Raw genomic sequence first — 20,966 nt, 5'->3', positions numbered from 1 at the left:
TCTCCGAGCCCAGGGGGAGGACGCTGTGGTGCTGTTGGAGCAGGCCCAAGCAGTGTCTACACCTAACTTTCCAAAGGAAAGGAAAACTACTCCCTCTTTAACTTGTTTCTAACACAGCTGAAAATACTTCTTTACCTTGTGTCCATACTAACTAATGTCCTGTATTATAACTGATAATTCATAAATATCATATTGTCTCTTAAGAAGTTAATGTGAAGCTTTTAGCAATTGTGTAAATGAGCAACTGAATGGTAATTTTAGAATATGGCTGTTGGATTTACATAGAGTAGCCAAAACCACTTTCCCATTTACAGAATATTTTAATACTGTAGGAATTATTCAAGGTTTGTATAGAAAAGCAGCTTTCAAGGGAGCTTTAAAATTACCCGTAGATACTTAAAAAAAACCCAAAAAACAAAACACAACCAACAACCAAAAAACTGAACAGAAGAGTTCTGTTAGTAAAAGGTGTTTTCTGTTCTCCCCCTTTATGGTCTCCAACAGGAGCTGAGCTGGGGGCTCTTTCTTGTAACAGCTGACCGCTTGCTTGGTCCAGGAGCCCTCTCTGCAGGTGCGGTCAGTCGCGGCATGCTGAGCCTTCGGGAGCAGCTCGGCTCCATCGCTGTCAGCTGCAGGTACTGCGGGCGCCGCTGTTAGCGCGGACGGATGCAGGGGCGGTAGAGGCAGCGAGGCTTACAGCAGCTTCAGCCATCGTACAGTGGGGTTGGGAGGGGGCTGCGAATGGGTCGCCTCGTCGGGCCGCTGCAGCGAGGCTGCCGCCAGAGCAGGGGTACGCGTCGCTGCCCCTCCGAGCCGCTTCGAAGGCGCATTGACAGTGCGAGCTGAGAGGGGCGGGGAAAGCGGTGCTGCTCCCGTCCGGCCCCGGCCCGGCCCCGTGACACGGCCCGGGCATGGGGGGCGCCGGGCCGGGGTGGGGGCCTGCGGGCCTGTGGGTGACGCTGGCGCTGGCCTGGAGCGCAGGAGTGGTTCTGGCCGCGGAGGAGCCGGCCGAGCCGTGCGGGGCGGACGTGTGGGCGCAGGACGCCGTCCCGCCGGGCGCGGCCTTCGTCGCCGCCGCGTCGTACCGTGGGCCCGGCAACAACGACACGCGGAGCAACAAGGCGCTGCCCATCCTGCTGTGGTGGAGCGGGAGCCTCTTCCCGCACTTTCCCGGCGACACGGAGCGCATCGACTGCCCCCGCGGCTCCTGCCTCGTCACCCGGAGCCGGCGGGTGGCCCGGCACCGCCGCACCAAGGCGCTCATCTTCTACGGCACCGACTTCAGAGCGTACGAGGCGCCGCTGCCCCGCCTGCCCCACCAGACCTGGGCGCTCTTCCACGAGGAGTCCCCCATGAACAACTACGTGCTCTCGCACTCGCCCGGCATCCGGCTCTTCAACTACACGGCCACCTTCCGCCGGGAGTCCGACTACCCGCTCACGCTGCAGTGGCTGCCCGGCACCGCGTACCTGCGGGCCCCGGCCGTGCCCCTGGCCGAGAAGGACGCGTGGCGGCGGAAGGGCTACGGCCCGGTGCTGTACATGCAGTCCCACTGCGACGTGCCCTCGGACAGGGACCGCTACGTGCGGGAGCTCATGAAGTACATCCAGGTACGTGGGCTGAGTGCATGGGAGCTGGGAACGCCTGGCTGCTCCCCTCTACCGCCTCGTTTTAATGGGGTTTGTTTGTCCTTGTTTTTAGCCAAGACACGAATCATAACGGGATGCATGCTGACTACAAGCTGGACAGAAAAACTAGTTGTATTCCTTCCCAAAGCGTGATCTAGACTACACCGCATGTCAGTAGGTAGGCCTGATGCAGATGTTAGATGTGGAATTGGCCGCACTCGGGATCAGTCACAAGCTGGGCAAAGCCTGAATAAGTTCGGTCTTGTGGATCAAGTGCTAGAAGTTACTGACATCTCTTTGACGTTAGGATAGAGGAAGGCTGTCCCTTTACAAGGCTCGCTCTCGTTTGAAAGTACAGGAGTGAAGTTAAAAGGCAGGTTGCTCTGTTGTGAGAATCTGCTCCTTACCTGTGTTGTGGTAGGAGCGTGTTGTTTCTATGATGGCTTGTACTGCTATGGTACAGCTGATGGTGATTAGCTTCATAAAGTAAAATAATGTTTCTTCCAAGCAGGAAAAAAGCATACTGCATTTTTTTCTCTTAAAAAGTTTAAAGGATATTAGATTGATTAAAAAAAAAAATCTGTTTTTAGACTTTGCCAGAGTTTTTTTTCTCGTGGTTTCTGTTGTTTCTATTGGTCATGATTCAGTTATTGTGTAAGGTCGTCATGTACTGAGTAGTGAAGCAAAGGCAAAAGAAATTTTTTAAAATTACGGTCTTCTCAAAGTATGGTGCGGGTTCCAGCTCAAGCATGCTGTCTTGTATTTTTAGACAGTATTCTTTTAGCTCCCTGTATCAATTTTTCTCAGTCTAACAAATGGAAAAATTCTATCAGCTTGCTGAGACTGGCTGGAACTCTGTGTAATAACTGTTTGGAAAAGCACTATATGTCTTAAGTAGAAAGAGAATGTTTAAATTGACATATGAGTCAAATGCGCTTCTGTACTTGTCAGTTCCTGATGTATCCAGTAATAAATACATTTTTGGGTGGCATCTACATGCTCCCCTTGTCCCTCAGTCTGTAGTGTGGCTTATGTTGCTTTTGAAACTCAGCACTTGGTTTTCTCTAAACCTTGTAGAACTTGGACTCTAGGAATAGTCTCAAGGGAAAGACCTTGGAGTGAAACGAAGCTAAATTAACGTACCTATGAGCTGATCCAAGTTAGGAATTTTACAAGAACTACAAGGTCTGAAAACAAGTTCCAGGGGAACAAATCACTTTGTAAAGATGCTGTTTGTTATTTTAGGTTGACTCCTATGGTAAATGCCTGCATAACCGTGAGCTCCCCAGTGAGCGACTGAGAGACACTTCTACAGCCACTACAGAAGATTCTGAATTTATGACTTTTATTGCCAGGTACAAGTTCCATCTGGCCTTGGAGAATGCCATATGTGACGACTACATGACAGAGAAGCTGTGGCGTCCCATGCACCTGGGTGCTGTCCCAGTGTACCGAGGCTCCCCAGCTGTGCGGGACTGGATGCCAAACAACCTCTCCATCATTCTTATAGATGATTTTGACAGCCCCCAAGAGCTGGCAAAGTATCTTAATTTCCTGGACAAGAATGGAGAGGAATATTTGAAGTATCTAGAGTATAAAAACACCGGTGGAATCAAAAACCAGTTCTTGCTGGAGAGCTTAGAGAAGCGGGAGTGGGGTGTGAATGACATGACTCTGCCCAATTACCTGAATGGCTTCGAGTGTTTCATCTGTGACAAAGAGAACACCCGAGTCAAAGAGGAGCAGGAGCACAAGAAGTCTCATGGAAAAATTCCAGCTCCCAGACCTCATATAGCTCAGTTCAAGCACATGGGATGTCCTATGCCAACCCCCGGGTTTGGAAGTGTTGAAGACCTCTCTGGTGGAGACAGGTAATGTGCTAGTATTATGCTTTTTGAAGGGAAAACAGCTTCGAGTAAAAGGAGCTGTAACTTTAATAACACTTTGTACTTAAGGGAGTTCTTGTTACTTCTCCAGTTACATTTTGTAGTACGTCTTGTGGGTGGTGTAGGGGGTCCTGCTAATACTGTGTAGCACTGAGGCTGAACAAGAGGCTTGGACAGTGGTGCTAGCAGTTAAAGTGGAGTGTGACACTCAGAATATTCTGTTAAAATGCTCTGTTACCTCAGGCAGTGGGGTTATTCTTTGTCTATCTTAGCCTCTTTGCTTGAGGGAGGGATGTTTTTCAGTACAGTGATGGTAAAGCTTGGCAGTCCTCAGGCAAAAGCAGCTCTGTGCCTCCTTACAAAGTACTGCATTAAGAATGAGGTTGCCAATGTTCACTCCAGACCTGGTTGACTCCTGTAGACTTCAGAGCAGAAATTAGGCTCACCCAGAATACAAGACTTAATGCTGTTTTGCATGACAAAACTCTGGCTGTGTTCAAGGATGCCATCCCACTTATTTAGGAGAAGGACTGTGCAGGAGAGAAAATAGACTGAGCAGCTTCTTGTCCCTTGTTTTCTGTTGGTTGACTGATCTACTGGAGCTTCTTTATGGTAATGCCTTTTCTCAGTCTCGGTAGCAAAATGGCTTTTTTCTTTGTAGTGTGCTATGCAGCACCCTACTCCATAGAGCTGATAGGAGGTCAACCTCCACAGGTTTTCTGTTTGAGCATCAGGTGGCAGTAGAGAAGTACCTGTGAAGGCACACACACAGAGTTGCTGCCAGTGCCACGTGCAGGCTCAGGTGCTTCCATCACTCTTCACAGAAGTCATCAGCAGGGAGTTTTGAACAGCTGGTCCGTAATTCAAGCTACAGTTTCATCCCAGGGAAGTTTCTGTGTCTCACTGTTACCCTCCCCATCTTCAGGCATGAGATGTGTCTGGAAAAATTGTTCAGGGAAGCTTTTACATTCACTGCTATTTACTTTATAAAGATGTGTCCATCGTTTCTAAGGCATGATTGTGGGCATCTCCTGTGAAATACAGTAGTTTCTATCTGATAAGCATCTAAGCTTTACCTATTTTTATTTGCAAAATGGAACATGATTACTTATAATTCTAACGTGTAACAATAGCATAAAATTGCCATCAAATCGCATCTAAGCTTTACCTATTTTTATTTGCAAAATGGAACATGATTACTTATAATTCTAACTGGTGTAGCAATAGCATAAAATTGCCATCAAAACATTATTAGCTAAGCATGCCATTATTTTTGTCTGAGTTTGACAGTAATGTTATTCAACCGTGTTATCAATTTAGACGAATGCCTACTGAGCCAGTATATGTTTTGTTAGTTTAGAAAAACATTATTGTGGAAAAATGACACAGATCTAGTGGGGATACACGTGATCGACTATATGCAACATGCAAGGTCTGACTATAAACACACACTGGAACTTGTGGTTCTGGAGCCTTCTGAACTCGGAGGACAACAAAGGAGTTTACATTAGAGCATATACCCAATTACAGTAAGGTTGCACTACACATTTGCATGCTCTGTAACCCTTATTCCCAGATGTAATTTGTTTTTAGAGTCAATAGATATGCTGAATTGTCAGAATGCAGCTGCCATCAGAATCTCTCTCTGTGTAGGTATGTGTAGCTGGAGCACTATTACACCTTCAGCTGTATATGTGGGGATGTGGTTTCTTAATCCTTATGCTTGCAGCTTCACTTGTATTTGGATTGCTGGGTTTCACACCCAAGTAAGCTTAAGGAAAAAAGCTGTAGAACAAGCAGTTGTATGTGTCATGTTGTGGTTAATCACTACAATCTACTCTCAAAATAATATAAGTACTCTGTGATAGATTTTATTTTAATAGAAGTTTTTATTCTCTACAAATAGTAATTTAGTCTCTGTATTTAGCATGATAGTGATAGTATATGCTGATATTTCTAGAATGTTGTAAAGCTAATAGTGAACTTATATTTGCTACAGAGAATTTTCAAAGCAAGTTTCTTTAAATGACTTGGAGCACAGTGGCACACTAACAACATACTTTGTTATGACCATCTCTGGGCCTGTTTTCATCTTAAGGGAAAGAAAAGTATGGTTTCAGTGCTGTTACAGCTGCAGACTAATTTGGGTTATTGTTTGTGATGGTGTCTCTTTTTTGTTTCAGTTGGAAAGAAATGTGGCTGCAGGATTATTGGCAAAGCCTTGATCAGGGTGAGGCCCTCACTGCTATGATTCATCGCAATGAGTCTCATCAGGGAAGATTTTGGGACTACATGCATGAGATTTTTCTTAAGAGGACAAGGCAACACTGACCCATCTTTGTAAGAGCTTGATTTGAAAATTGCATTGAAAGTTGAGACTGTGAATTCTTACTCACTTCAAATGTTTGCCTTGAAAAAACAAAACCAAAAAAACTCTCACAGAGACAATTTTTTCTGGTGCACAAAGTGAGTAAGTTTCTGTTATGATTGGATTTCAGCAGTGGAAATGTTAGTAACTGCTTTGGTTTGAGTTTCAGCTCTGTGGTGTGAAGCCACTCCTGGCTTGCAGGTGTCAACATGTGGGGCAAAAGAGGAATTTAGTCTCTTTCTGCATTTGCTATACTTATATTGTATCTTACATGACTTCAGGCTCTTGCTCAAGTGCCGTAAGTTATTTCAGGGATTTTTTAAATCTTCAGAATATTAGTTGTTTTTTTAAGTATTTTATCAATCACATATTCTCTTCATTAAGATGTACTTTTAGTTGTTAGTAACAAATGGCTTTTCCAGTGAAGGAATTACAAAAGACACACCTGTGAAGAGCAATCATGCCTTATGAAATTGCTGCAATAAAGTCTCTTCTCCCCAAGTAACATGCCTCAAATACTCCTCCTTTTCAAGCTAAATAACTGAATAGCTGAATAACTATGGGGAGGTCACTTAACTCTCTGCCTAATTTTTCTCTTTTGATGACTTAGCAGATCATATATACAACGGGATGGGAGAACAAATTATTTAAGTTGCAACTTTCAACAAGGTATTTCACACCAGAAAATGTATTATCTGGTATTGTGTAGAACAAAAAAAATTCTATACTTTGGTTCTTTTAAGTTTCCATCAAATCTGAAATCTGTAATCTCAATTTACTAATTTATCTCCTTAATGCTAGCAATTCAGAGGCCTTGGATTTTTGCCTTTTGAGTATATGCAGCTCTCTGCAAGGACAAATACATTTTCACAATGGTGCCTTTCCAGTGGTCCCTGCAGTTTGGATACAAGTCTTGAAATCTTTGTATGCTGCAGTGGGTGATCAGAGCCAGATGCACTGAGATGGTTTTGTATCTCTACTGACCTTAACACACTGTGATCCTCGTCTGCAACCAGAGTTCCTGAGTGTCAACATGTGGATTGATCTTCCTTGCTGCATAGCCTGTGTTGCTTACAGGTATAAATAAATTCCACTGTTCCCTGCCATAGTGGGTATCTTTCTGAAATAACTGATCTTGCAGTGCGGGGAAACTAATTAATTCAGGGCCAAAGGTTTAACCACACAGGCAAATACAGCCACACTGCAGTGATGTCTCTGATGGTATATTGCTATTTTCTTTCTCCATTTCCCCTCCTTCAGAAGTTAACTACTGACTAAGGAGCCAGAGTTTCTGTGCTTAGGACAGTTCGTTGGTAATGAAAGTCTACAGTCTGTTGTGTAATTTGATTTTGTAAGGCAGTTTATGCATTGCTGTGGGAAGTCTGATGTCTGTCAGTAAAAGTTAGGAACAGCAGTGACTCTACATTCTCTGCCTAATTACATTACTGTCCATTGCTTAGTGCTGTATGGTTCACTTAATATCTTTTTGTTTTCCCTCAAATTCCCCTTCATAATGTTATAGATATGGGATTACAAGTATAATATCAGTATAAGTAATGATCATCTCAATGTTTGCCTCTCAGGTGACATAACAATATTGCCATTTTAAAATCAGGCAATCAATCTTGACAGCAAAGACTTCAGACCCATGACCATCACTGGATTTTTATAAATGTAGAAAATGCATGCAGTGTACATTGTTGTCACCTAATTGTTTTTAGGAGAAGAACGGTTTTTTATCTCTCTTCTCTAATAGTGAAGATCACTCATCTCAAATGATTCTTCAGCTAAAATGCATTTATCAGTTTAAGTTACTTTTTTCAGTTATTCAGGAGACATGAATACCTAAGAGAATATATCTTAGTTAATTGTTAAACTGGATTACTCAAATCAGATCAGAAATTACAGATGTGTATTCAGGATTGAAGAGGCCACTTGCTTGAGAAGTAAATTAAGATAAAACAAATTAAGGCTGCTTTAGTTCTGAATATTGACTTCTACTAAACAAATTAATGATATTTAGCTAAGTTGTTTGAATTAATGCCTTCAGTTACTCCATTTCATGTTTCTGTATAGAAAATAATTCAGTCTTCTTTAACTGCATTCTCTTAATTAGCTGTATCTCCAAACACTTTCTTATTCAAATGTTTGGTAGAATAGATAGGAGAAATTGTGATCTTGCTTTTTGTACTAAACATAAAAAGTAAGAACCAGGTGCTACCATATGCTACTTTTCCTATTTTATCCTGTAATTTAAGCAGATTTTTCAGAAGTGCAGCATTCATAATACTTTCCCAGTCTTTAATATAATGTACCTACTGTTGCCAAAATTAGACTTGCTATGTTTAATGCACTGTCCCTACAGGAGTAACAGGAGGAAGTGCCAGTGTAGCTACGTGCATCAGCACCTGCCTAGTCCTTGGTGAGATGTCCAGAGGCCCATTTTGTCTTCCTGCTCAGCAACATGAGCATGTTTCTCAGCTAACAGTAGCACTGAAGATGTGGTGGTACAAGCTGAGCAGTAGTTAGCAAAGTAGGTAAAAACTTCTTCCTTGGAGCCCTGATTTGTTCTTTAGCTATTTCACAACTGAGTATTCCTTCACCACTATATACTTCCTGTACTCAGCATATTACAATAAACAGCCAACAAGGTTATTCTGTTAGTCCTGCAGTCTTTGGTGCTTTGCTCTGTCTGTACTACTACAGAAGGCTGTTGCTTTGAGCTTGATGACTGTTGCCAAGCTGACCATTCTGATTGTCATCTGTCTTCTTAAGGAAGAAGAGTACAGATCTGAAAGTATCTTGATTACAGATATTCTATGGATTTTATCTGGTTGTCAAAGTATACCTTCCAGTTTGTAGATGAGTCACAAGTAATTTGATAGCTTTCTTTTCTGAGTTTTTAGTGTCTTCCTAGGTTTAACTGTTTTTTACAGTCTTAGAGGTGGTGAACTTCTCAAAAGATAATGAGTATTAGCTACCACTCTTTGCTGTGAAGCTCACCCAAGCCTTGTTTCCGTTGTATCTGCAGTGGTTTTTTCTGTAGTCATAGATCATACTAGCTTTCATCTCCTCTATGTCATAATACTTCCATGATTTATAAACCATGTCTCTGTGGCCTCTATTAATATAGTAAATTTATTTCACTTTTTATGTATGGTGTGCAAGAATTAAGGCTGGAATATTTATTCAGTGCGTGGTATGAATACTTTGTGTAGCTGCCAGGCAAACTCTGCAGGGACAGGAGAGGTGGGAATCCTGCCCAGCTGGATAAAGGGTTGTGGTTGCAGTTGTGTTCGATGCTGCTGACTGACCTTCACAGCATCTACTGCTCTGCACAGCAAGGACTACAAAATGTTGAGTAAACATTTTAGCATGGTTTTGCTTTCATTCTCTCCTGTTATTTGGAGGAGACAGGAGGAGAAGCTGGGTCTCATACCCTTGAAGAGTTTGCAATTAATTTACTTAATAATGCATTTGAAAGGATTGCTGTTGCTATACTGGCAATGTGTACTGCCAGTCGTAGCCAAAGTGAATTCAATTTATCCTCCTAGCTGTCTTTCTACTAATGCAAGCATCTGAATGCAGACAAGGAAGAAGGTCACTACAGCATTATTATTTTGGAAAAAGTTTCCTGATTTCTGTTCTCAGCTAACTGGATTTCTCACTGCTTTAAATCCAAACCAGCAAGATGGTGGCTGAATGTCATCACTCGTATTCTGACTACTGGAAGGCTACGTGATACTCAGACTGAACATGATAGATTCAACATCTATCTTAATAATGTTCTTACAGTGCAGGTACCCATATTCATAAAAACTGAGACTAATAAGGCAAGGTACCAAATATTGAAGATATTTATCTGTGTAAACGTTTTGACAGGATCCTGCAGACTAGGGTGAGTGGCTGTACTGCTTGTCGTGCATTGTGCCTGTTTACTGTGTGACTAGAGGGAGGCTTTCAAAGCTGTCAGGATAGCTTTGTTCACTAGCATTACTGTTCTAAAAATAAATATCTCCTCATTACTGCTCACATGAAACACCAGTAGACTCTATTAATGCTGTGTCTCAGAATTGACTTGACAAGCTGGAATAAATTTATGCCCTCTCAGAGGTGAGAGATGAGAAACAAATAACTGACTGAAGGTTAAAAATCTAGCAGTCCAAGGCATTGCATTGATTGGGCAAGCCCCAGTTCTCATTCTTCTGCCAAAACTCTGATACCACATGTTGCCTATTTTTTCAGTTAGAAGATGATTATTTTATTTACTGAACTAGTAGTCTGCATTTTCTGTCCTTTAGCAAGGACTGCAATTTGTAGGAAGCATATAACCTCACTGAAGAACATTGATTTGATACCTAACATTATGATTTCTGGAACTCAAAAGGAGTTCAGAAAGAGTTGCCTTTTCTTATTTCAGGCACTGTAGTAATTTTCAAACTGAAAGATCTCTGGTTCCTCTCTAATGGTGAGTAGAATGAGATCCAAGCAACAGAGGATGTATAGGTTTAGAGGGGAAGGAGAATGAGCTGCTTTCTCTGGAAATGATCTGCAAAGTGAATCAGCAGAAATGCTCCTCTTGCATTTTGACTGAGGGTCGCTTTAAGTGGTGTGGAAGAACAACTTCTAAAGGACTGGGGACAGGATAAACTGAATTGAAACTCAGCCATCAGAGTTTTAACAGGCATTGCAGTGTTAGACAAGCAGCCATCTGCCTCGTTTGCTGTCCTGCCATACACACTCTTCAACAATAGTCCCAAGAGAGCCACTCCCTTAATCATTAGTTGTCATCTGTTTGGTTGTATTTAATTAAGGTTATTGATGGATCTCCAGGCACCTTCTGGGAAGTTGTATTAATTGGAAACCTACAGGGTGCCAGGTTCCTTCATTCTGCATAGAGACCAGAGACCTCTACTGACAGGCTGAAATTAATCAGAGATAAAATCCTTTTAGTGATACAACCAACTGAGCCAAAACCTACATCAGGCTTTAACTGTACCTCTCTTTATGGTCCATTGTCTCAGAGCTGGCAGTGAGAGATATATGGCCCTGCAGAGGGATTAGGAAGGACAGAGAGGAGTGGAGCAACAGGATTTGTTCCAGAACTCTGACACCACTAGCATCTTAATTTGTGTGCTGTTAAACACATTTTTTACTGCAGAAAAGACCCATTTAATGTGCAAGTGTCTCAGCTAGAGATGGTTCTGGGATCTTGGAACGGATCAGAGCAGATGATAATACTTTGCGGCATCTCTGAGCAAATTAGCAGGCACAGGTAATTTGCAGTGGAAATGGGCTGAGTTTCCTAGATCCTGGGAATTAGGGATGGCAGCTCAGAACTACTCAGGCTGACAGGAAAATGCAGGGCAGCTGATCTGATTGAGATAGCACAGGATAAGGGTTGTTGTGGGAGTTGGGGTGGGGTGTGACACATCCAGTTGTGTGCATGAATACATTGTGCTGGTAAGAGCATTAAGTACTAATACAGTCCAAACACAACAGCTCAGCAGGCAGGAGTTGAGTTGGGTCTGAGCCAACTGGAATCTTAGCAAACTGGTTGCTTTCATTGCTAAAGTTAAAGTGGAAGTGCTTTAAATTTTAAGGCATCTCTAATTAAATTGGTTTAAGGAGGTCAGGGTGAGACGGATGAGAATGAAGTGTTGTTGGTGAGGGCATTACGAACTGGTATGGTGCATTCAGCATAAGTTTGTGTGAATATAGTGGAATTTACCTGAAAGCTGGATCCAGGCAGCAGTCAAAAATACATGGATATCAACTCTATTCTTTTTTGACAATACAACAGATTTCTTAGCCTCATCCTTTAACTGATTTTTAGGTAGTTGTCTGGATGTTTTACATAACTACACCAGAAAGTGAAGAATACATGGTGTAATTTCTCATCTCTTAAAGAGGTATTTAAGAAAGCAGTCTCATTTTAAAGGATGTATTTTATCACAGCATTGCTAGCACTGTTTTTAATTGTGACATAGCATTCACTGTAGCATCATATGTGGCCCTTATTCAGTTGTGATATATATTCTTTTCAAGTCTAATATCAATAGTTTAAACTCTATGGTTCATTTTGGTTTTGACCAGCTGAAACTCAAGCTAGGATTCAGCTTTAAATGCGTCAATACAAGAAAAAAAGTTGTAAATGCTAATTAGTGAAAGCTAAAGCTTTACATGGTTATTATAGTTGTGCATTCAAGATTACCAGTAAAACATCTCTGGGGTTCACTGTTGAGGGAATTTAGTTTCTGAGTGTCCCTATAAAGTCAGCACTTCTGTCCCATCCATTAGTGACTTGGTGCTATGAGCTGTACAAAATACAGCCTGTAGAGACATTTGGCTATTCAATAACACGGCCTTTTTGTAGTTCTGCATTCTTCCTTAAAATTAATGTGTAATATTAAAAAATACTGTTTAATAATAAAACTGTGTCCTGCTACAGACATCTCTCATGGTGTGTGCAGACACCATCATGTACCTTATTCTGTCTGCTTGGGAAACTCTTATGCTGAGGCTCCAATACAGGACTGATGCCAAAAAATTAGTTCTAGTGCAGACAGCAGTAACTTACAGGAAGCTATTACAATTATCCTTGTGTAGTTTGCCTTTCTCTTTCTTAGCCTCCCTCCTCCTCCACCTCATTTTTCTTGGAATTACTTAAATGAGAGATGAGCTTTTGAAGGTGAAAGGACTTGAAGGTGCTGCCACCATTAACTAATGTAATTTGGAAAAAGGGAGGCTGATTTACAGGGAGTGCAGTTCAGCTTTTACATCGTAGTACGTTTGTCTTTCCTTGTTACTGTTTTTTGCCCATCTAGTTAGACATTGCAGGAGGCAAATGCAGCAGGGGAAGGTGGGTAGCTAGCAGTAAGGTAGGAAGGGTAGCTAGAAGAGGCAAAACCAAGAACAGCTGAACCTCACATGAATGGGAATACTGAAATGTATTTCATGTCCCTGTCTGGGATTTTCAAAGTCTCTGTTGTTCAGAGTTGTACAGTGCAAGCCCTCTGGCCTAATTTGAAGGTGCCAGCCAAAAACAGGCTTCCTTCTCTACTGACAGTCAAGCTCAAAGCTTGTTTACTGTCTTTTCAGAAAAAAATGTGAATAGAGAAACATCCTTCTTACCAAAATATTTCAGAATTTCCAGAAAGTATTTGAATTTGGACCTTAAGAGATGAAAATGCACTACCAAAAGAGAGCTGAAAATAATATCTTTTGTTTACTTAAACATGTCTTCTCATACTCTTTAATTTGGACTCTAAGTATATAGTATTTTAAAAGTAACACAAAAATAATTATAGAATTGGATATACCAGGATTTATTGTCAGCAGATGCAGTAAATTCTAGTAACCATATTGAGAATAGTGTGGTATAGGTCTGGTGATGTTTAGCTCAAGTTAACAGAATTTCTGAAGTCTCTAACTTCTTGACTAGGCAAAGGGGTGTGCTTTGGGTTTTATGTCTAAGAGGTTGAATATTTTTTAATCCCAATCAGTCTCCTGTGGAAAAAAAAAATTGCAAAGAAAAGAATTTTTGATTTAGTCTTCTGAATATGGTCAGGGGACTCCAGCTGTTCTGATACAGTGGTAAAATGGCATATTCAGGAACTGCTCCATGACAAGGATCTGAGTGCTTTGTGTCCCCAGTGTTCAGTGTCTAACTCCTCAGTTTTGTGCATCTACCTTGTCCCTCCTGCTGTGCAGAGACCTGTATCCCAGCCCTTGGAATGCTCCTGTGCCTTCTGTACTGCCTGCCTTTTTTGCCTGGGGACATAAGCACTCCTGAACCTGCCAGATCAGCTGAGGACTTCCAGGACCTAGGGAAGAAACTTCTGGGAACAAGAGTTTTTCCACCACTGAGTATAAGGCTGTGGGAACGATGCTACCATTTTGGAAGCAGCAGTTTCAGTATCTTCTTGGAAGGAACAGTAGGAACAATGCAGGGGAGATCCAGCTGTAATGGAAGGAAATGAAGGGCTGAGAGCTAAGTGATGAGAGTTTGAAGCAACAAGAGTTTCCATACAATTGCAGAAGAACCTGAGAAGAGACAAGTGAGAGGGACCTCATCCATGCCTATAGTATCTGAGGGGAGAGCGTCAAAGGGATGGAGGGATCCAGGTTCTTCTCTGTGGTGCTGCACAACAGGACAAGAGACAATGGGGAGAAACTGGAAGTTCCATCTGAACATGAATAACAGCTTTACTGTGCAGGCGACCGAGCACTGGAACAGCCCAGAGAGGCTGTGGAGCCTCCTTTGTTGGAGATACTCCCTAAGTGTCTGGATGCAATCCTGCAATGTGCTCTGGGACCCTGCTTGAGCACAGATGACCCACTGTGATCCTTTCCAGCCTCGCCCATTCTGCGATTCCTCTAATTCTATCTGAATCACTTGAGACAATCATGAAGAGCGTTTGCTCCTCCCTTGGCTGTTCTTGCCGTCGGTAGGGGACCGTCGGGCAGCGCCGCACTGGTTCCGCCCAGGCGGAAGCTGAGGGGCGTTACTCGCTTCCCCTGGCCTTCCTTGGCCGGGCGGGCAGCAGGGGCGGGGCAGGCGGCTGCGCCCTCAGGCGCCCGCGCGGACATGGCGGCGCCCGCCTACCCCGCCTGGGTGACACGGTGGGTGTCGGGGCAGTGGCGGAGCAAGAAGCGGCCCCCGACGCTCCGCCCGCCCCGGACACTGGCGCTGGCCGACAAGGTGGCGAACCGCCGGGAGCAGTCGACAGGTGAGCTGCCGGCGGCGGGGAGCGGTGGCGAGGGGCAGGCCGGGCCCGGGAGGGGCCGCGCTGCTGGCAGAGCTCGGCGGCGCCTTGTGCTCCGCAGGGCGAGGGGGCAGCGCCGGTCTGGGCCATGGAATTCGCGCGTGGTTTCTGTGGGAAGGATCGCTTCCTCACTCTGCAGCCCTAAGTTTGTGTCGTATGTGAGTCAGACACGCTGCATCGTAGCATTGCCTTTACCTTAAAAATTCTGTCAGATGCTGGGTGGCTGTGGCGATTTGCTTTCTGTTAGCAACAACTTCTCTGTCCAAAGCAAAGCTGGGATTTTCTTATGCATTTTCTCAATCTCTTTGGAGATTTATGCACTGTGGAGGTTGTTAGCATGAGATCCCAAACACCTGAGATTTCTGCTTATGTCTTTCCCTTCTAGAGGCAACGTGCATTACGGAGATGTCAGTAATGATGGCCTGCTGGAAACAGAATGACTTCAGCGACACGCCTTGTGCCGAGGAGATCAGGATGTTCTATGACTGCGTGGCAAAGGCAGAAGTAATTAAGGCCTCTTTTATCTTCTTAAAGGCTAGTAGTAGGGAAGGAGGAAGCCTCCAGTCATTTTTTGTGTGCGAGTAAGAATAATGTTCTCTGAAGAATTTGATTGTGACCCATTTGAGCAACTAAGAGCAATGAAACTGGTGAAGGATCTAGAGGTTCCTACACGGAGGGGCTGACATAGCTGGGGTTGTTTAGTCTGGAAAAGAGGCAATAAGGGAGACCTTATTGCTCTTTACAATTACCAGGTGGGGGTCAGCCTCTTCTCCCAGGCAACTGGTGATGTGACAAGAGGACACAGCCTTGAGCTGTGCCAGGAGAGGTTCAGGCTGGACATCCGGAAGAATTTTTTCACTGAAAGGGCGCTGAAGCATTGGAACAGGCTGGCCTGGGAGGTGGTGGTCACCATTCCTAGAGGCATTCAGTAAATGACTGGATGTGTCACTGCCATGGTCTAGTTGGCAAGGTGGTTATTGGTCAAAGGTTGGACTCAAGATCTTGGAGGTCTTTTCCAACTTGATTCTGACTTTGAAGGCCAGACATTTTTGAAAAATAAATTTCATATTGCTTGAAAATTAGAGGTTTCTGATATTATATATTAACATAATAATACTATATTATAAGCTTGAAATAAAATAATTCTCAAAATAGACTAAAGGTAAGTATATGTACTAAACTTGTCCTTAAACTGGTTTCAGGTTTCCCTTTTCTTTCAGTAGCAGGGTCATAATTTAAAAAGTTATTTACTGTTGCTCTTTGACAGCATAAGTAAAAAATTATCCACAGTTTATTTGGTAGATGACAAAGAATCAAACAAAGATGAAAAATAACAGAAAGTAAAAAGAAAAAATCTGGGTTGTTACCAGAAGTTTATGTCATTGTTAACTAAGAATATGGAAGGATATAATCTTCACAAGATGTCAGTCATTAATTGCATCATTTAAAGGTCATCAGCTTGTGATTATTGAGCCAAGTGCTATGGTAAGTGTTCCTTAAAGAAACAGCATTTTTCTAAAAGAAACATCCCTGTACAGTTAATAATACTCCCTGGGAATGAGCATCAACTCTGCAAGTAAACAGCGGTAAATATTTTGAGGAGTTTTGTTCTCTTTCAGAAAGAGCGCAAGAATCAAAATGAGGACATCCTGTCATCCAAGGGAAATTTGCCTTCAAGCAAAGTGAACAAGCTCCTGAAGAGGTTTCCTCAGATCACACGTTACGTATAATGTACGTTATGAAAGAGACTGTGGACAAGCAATTAAAGTTGGGGTCTTGGTCAAAAAAAGGAAAGTCAAGTTCAGTGATCTTTTGATGTCAAGTGGTGTGTGGATCTTGACCCTGCTTTTGATTCCAGGGCAAAAACCACCCATCTTGAGTATCAGCTGATTTTGTTCATGAGACTCTTGGGTCTTGCAGTGTTAGGATTTCTGCAGTGTGTTGTTCAGCTTGCCTCCCCAAGTCCTGTTAAATAAAACCTTCTAGGCATTCATGTAAATGCATTTCCTAACAGGGCATGACTTCTCCACGTGCAAGCATCTTGCCCAGCTCTGGAGCTGCTGTCAAAAAGTGTTTGGGCTCAAACACTGAGCCAAGTTAAAATGAGTAATGATGGTATGATGGTTCATACTCTTACATGAGTGTATTCACAATCTGGTACCTCTTGAATTTTTTTTTTAAATTTCCACTGCTGTAAAATTTAGAAAAAAATCTCCAGCAAAATACCTTGTTCATACATAATACATTGGTAAGTATCAAATATAACTTTTAACACGGAAGCTTGTGATTTAGCTTGTGATTTGCAGGTGGGACTTATGGTGCCACATAAGTTTGATTATTTTGTCTGTACTGTAAATAAAGCAAGACTGGTGTTTGACTTGGGCAACTCATAATCTGCAACAAAATGTTTCTTTTTTTTTTGGTAAAAAACACCCAAAAACTAAAAGGGGGAGAGAAAGTTAAAGCATGGGTTGATAATTGAAATAATTTAATTCATTTATGGTTTTGATTGTGGGGAGAAAGGGGTGGTTTCCACTGCAGTACCACAAAACTACAGGCCGGATCTTGGGAACAGTACCTGATTGGTGGGAAAAATGCAGTGTCTTGGAGAACTGATGTTAGAGCCATTTATATCAGTAATTCTTTTGGGTGTGTAGAAGAAGCAGAATAAGAGGAGAGTCAGGCACTCACATACTGTGTGATTACCCATGGGTGGCTGTAGAGTTTGCTGGAGCTCAGTCCTCTGGAGCCCCAGGCTGGTACCTGTTCATCACAAAAATTTTAGTCAGGTGAAGGCTTTCAAGTTACTGAAGCAACATTCTCTTAGCAGTTAATTACAGTGGCTCATTAGTGGATAATCCAGGGTAGCTTATTCTTTTGTTGGTATTATGACATAATTGGGTCTTTTAGAGGACTTGGGGTCACCAAGAACACAATATCCACATCTGAGCTCAGGAAAACACTTTGTTTCTGTGGAGTTTCGCATTTTCTGTCCAGAAGACATTGTGAAAAATAATGCTACTTGCTGTTCCTTCATTTCTGGAGGATATAAAATAGATTGGGAGTGAGGAACTGATTCACCTCTGTTGATGATGATTTTTCTTCATATTAAAACTTGGAATAAAAGTGTTATGCATCTCTTAAGATAGCACCTGTGCTGAATATACCAAATTCTAGTGTCTGTGAGGAGCAGTCTTACATAAGAAGCTGTAACAGAGACACTTAATACCTTTTTCTATTTTTACTTTTGAAATTTTGCATAGCTCCCACTAATCTGAACAGCTCTTTTTGCATTACACTGCTTCACGGTGAGCTTCACAAATTCAGTTGTTTGGGGTTTTGTCTAACCTTTTATGTGTCTACTATAAGCTTGAAATTACTATGCTAAGGTTTTCCAATCCTTTTATTTATTGAGAGGAAGGAAGCAATATTTTTCAGGTGCATCCAGGTTTTACAGTGTTTCCTTTAAAAGTACTTGAGCAATTCTTTTGCTTTTGTTGTAAGCAAAAACCCTCCAGTTCCTGATTGTCCTTGGCAATTTCAGCTGCTGGCCATTTTCCTGCATCTCACCATTAAGCTTGATTAGTGTTTAAATGCATTCTGTGACATGCTGGTATTGAGGATCACTCCACTAATAGTTCATGTGTGTACCCACAGGGAACAACACTGTTCTTTCTGACTTGGGGTTTGTACCACCCCGTGATGCTTTTGCTGGAGGGTAAGGAAAACTGTTCTGGTGTGGAACACACTGGTTAAGAACATTGCTGCAGAGACCTGTATGTGATTGCATGGTGAGGAAAGAATTAAACAAAAGCTGACTAGCTGTTCTACCCTCCTAAGTCGGATTTACAGGATTTAAGCAGATCTGCTGGAATTCCTTGATCTTATTCCTGTACCTTATAGCTTGACTATTATACCAGCTCTGGCTGTGATTGCTGTTAACTACTCCTTTTAGGCTTTCATTGTGGAGTTAGCATTAATATTTCAGCTGGTCCTGATGAATAGTTGTCCTACCAGTTCAAGAGAAATAGGTTGAATTCCAGAGAGCCAGGGACATTTTAGAAGATGGCATTTCTTGTTCAGAAGGGTCAATACAGAAAAATCTGGCAAAGTCAAGACAGACTCTGTAGGGAATCATAGACTTCCTGTAATAGAAATATGCATATATGGGGTGAGAAGGACTACTGTTAAATAGTAGATTTAGATATTTACAACTAATTCAAATTTGCCTATACAAGAAAGTTCAGGATGTTTTACCTTACCTGTAGATACATTGCTGATCTAAACTGCTGTAGTTATATTGGTATAATTCCCTTTTAGGTTTTCCTCTCCACCTTGGAGAGTAGTCATGAGAAGCTTTTGAGAATCTGAGATCCACCTCTCTCAAGGAATGTCATTACATGTGTGAGAAAAACTAGGGGAGTCTTGGTAAGAAGGAAATAGTTCCAAAGCAGTACCTGCCAGAGAGGAGACAACTGCAAAACCCACTGTATCTTCCCAGTTCATTATTCTTCCAGAAAGTGAATACAGGCTTGGACTTCTGTTCCTTTTGGTGTACTGGTCTGTGTTTCCTTAAAAATTACTTTATCTATTAAATCACTTTTTTTAGGAAGACTTTGCCTTGACAGAGAAGCAACTTAGAAGGTACCATGAGAGAAATCCAGTGCAGGCTTCTGCTAGAGGTGTTAAACCCTGTGTGTCAGAGGCCTGAATGGGGAGGGTCTCATGGGATGGAGTTCTGAATGAGCATCAGCAACGTCTAGTAAGGAGCTAGTTTCTCTGAATGCTAATAGAATTTCTGTTCCTATTTCCAGTATGTCCTTTCCTTGTGTGTTCAGTGGAGGAAGTGGTTCTAACACAGTCCCATATCTTTATTTTGTTCTGCTCCTTTGTGCTACTGCTGCCTGAGAGTTATAGTGTGATGCAGCATCTAAGCTATTTCCATCCCCTGCTGCCCTGATCGTCTGCCTCCCTGACTATGAGGATATAGGAGATTTGCTCCTAATTAACTGAGTGTAATTCTTGGCCAAGTCCACTCCAGAAACAGCTTCTTTTTACCACTTAGCGACTCCTAAGGATCCAGCATGGAGGGAAATTTCCTTGCCTTTGATGAGTGACTGAGGATGAGGCAACACAAAACTGTCACATGAAGTGAGTAATGGGCAAAAATGAAGGAAGAAAAAAAAGAGGCTTTTTGTCAAGTCAGTAGATTTTTAGCAGCCTGTTCCTTGTTTTTATGCTGAAGGTGTTTTGGAAGTGCTACTCAGCAGACTTGGCCAGAAGTGAGCTCATTTCTAAAGGTGACCTTCATGTTTCATGCTATAGAACACCACGAGTTCATTGCTCCAAAATCAGAATATAAGAAATGCCCATTAGACTGAGCAGAGAAGCAGCACCAGGAATGTGTAAAAAAGTATTTCCAAGACTGAACAGCTTCAATTGAACAAATTGCCTTCTTAGATTTAGTAGTATTTACAGCTTGTAGCCTTGAAACCTAATTCCTATGGAGGACCAGCAAGTTGAAAACACTAAAAACCCCCATGGGATGGGATTGTTCATGGTAATACAATAATGATTAACCCTCTGGAAAGCATCCTAGCCAATTGAGGAAAAATACAGCCCAAGGTCAAGGAGACGCTCGATGGCAAAGTTCTGTGGTGGCAATACCCATGATGGCAAGATACAGGGCTGAAAATTGGGAGCACCCTGGAGAGGGCTGTGCCACCTGTGGATTTTCCGGGGGAGATCTGGAAGCTGCTTAATGTAGAGTTTTCTGGGTCCTATTTACCTGGGTTCAAATCTGAGGAGAGCTGACCTCGGGAAGCTGCAAGCTGCTAATCGAGGAGGCAGCGGTGGGGGGGATAAAGTCCAGATTCCTTCCAAGAAGTCTAATCTCTGGCAAATGTACGCGCACACGCCGTTGCCTTTCCCAGTTGTTGCTGGGGGCTTTGCAATAGGAGCCCCAGCTCCTTGCCGTGCTGCAGCCTCTGTGCCTTGGGAAGAGGGGGAAAGGCAGCTGGGGAAGGAGCATTGCAGGAGAGGAGACGAGCGGGCGGCTGGCCCCGCCGCTGGGCAGAAGGGGCGGGAGGCGGAGGCTGGCGCTGGGAGCAGCGCGTACCTGGAGCACGGGAGGCTGCGGAGAGGAGGGGACAGCGGGGTGAGGAGAGGGCTAAGGCACAGCCCTTACCGCTTGTGCTCGCCTCTGCTCGTCTTCCAATGTGCTAGAGAAATTCGTTCCGTTCCCTTATTTCTCTCCTCTCTTCTTCCCCTTTCTGAAGAGAAGAATTCCTGAGAAGAGATGGGGAGAGGAACGGGA

General features: G+C 42.9%; 2 protein-coding genes and 1 long non-coding RNA gene across 8 annotated transcripts in view; 2 read left to right on the top strand and 1 right to left on the bottom strand.

Moving 5' to 3' along the window:
• The first annotated feature begins 871 nt into the window (after positions 1-871).
• FUT11 (fucosyltransferase 11) lies at positions 872-14,276 on the top strand. Of its 4 annotated transcripts, XR_005952700.1 has the most exons (5): positions 890-1,610; positions 2,874-3,499; positions 5,698-5,980; positions 6,770-6,959; positions 13,596-14,276. XR_005952700.1 is itself a non-coding variant. In XM_041405026.1 (3 exons), the coding sequence occupies exons 1-3, from the start codon at positions 912-914 to the stop codon at positions 5,843-5,845; spliced, it is 1,473 nt and encodes a 490-aa protein (XP_041260960.1). In that variant the 5' UTR covers positions 872-911; the 3' UTR covers positions 5,846-6,383. The 4 variants fall into 4 exon arrangements, 1 of the variants encoding a protein (XP_041260960.1); XR_005952701.1 differs by lacking the exon at positions 6,770-6,959; XR_005952699.1 differs by lacking the exon at positions 13,596-14,276 and having other exon boundaries at positions 6,770-12,477.
• Positions 14,277-14,402: 126 nt separating this feature from the next.
• CHCHD1 (coiled-coil-helix-coiled-coil-helix domain containing 1) lies at positions 14,403-19,114 on the top strand. Of its 2 annotated transcripts, XM_041405028.1 has the most exons (4): positions 14,403-14,614; positions 15,036-15,154; positions 16,270-16,381; positions 18,971-19,114. In XM_041405028.1, exons 1-3 carry the CDS (start codon positions 14,473-14,475, stop codon positions 16,378-16,380), a joined length of 372 nt encoding a protein of 123 aa, XP_041260962.1. In that variant the 5' UTR covers positions 14,403-14,472; the 3' UTR covers position 16,381; positions 18,971-19,114. The 2 variants fall into 2 exon arrangements, with proteins under 2 accessions (XP_041260962.1, XP_041260961.1); XM_041405027.1 differs by lacking the exon at positions 18,971-19,114 and having other exon boundaries at positions 14,405-14,614; positions 16,270-17,043.
• The window catches only part of LOC121336154, a 30,665-nt gene continuing 26,884 nt past the window's right edge, over positions 17,186-20,966 (bottom strand). The window contains exons 4-6 of one of the 2 annotated variants that reach the window (XR_005952703.1): positions 20,769-20,938; positions 20,439-20,643; positions 17,186-17,413 (exon numbers count right to left, since the gene is read on the bottom strand). This is a non-coding gene — a long non-coding RNA (uncharacterized LOC121336154). Of the gene's footprint in view, positions 17,414-20,438; positions 20,939-20,966 lie in introns of both variants that reach the window. The other variant, XR_005952702.1, reaches the window with a different exon arrangement.

This window comes from Onychostruthus taczanowskii, unplaced genomic scaffold (genome assembly GCF_017590055.1).
Source record: "Onychostruthus taczanowskii isolate IOZ18803 unplaced genomic scaffold, ASM1759005v1 scaffold22, whole genome shotgun sequence".
NCBI lineage: Eukaryota > Metazoa > Chordata > Aves > Passeriformes > Passeridae > Onychostruthus > Onychostruthus taczanowskii.
Note: the sequence above shows the minus strand (reverse complement) of the source record. Positions and strands in the feature narration are given on the sequence as shown.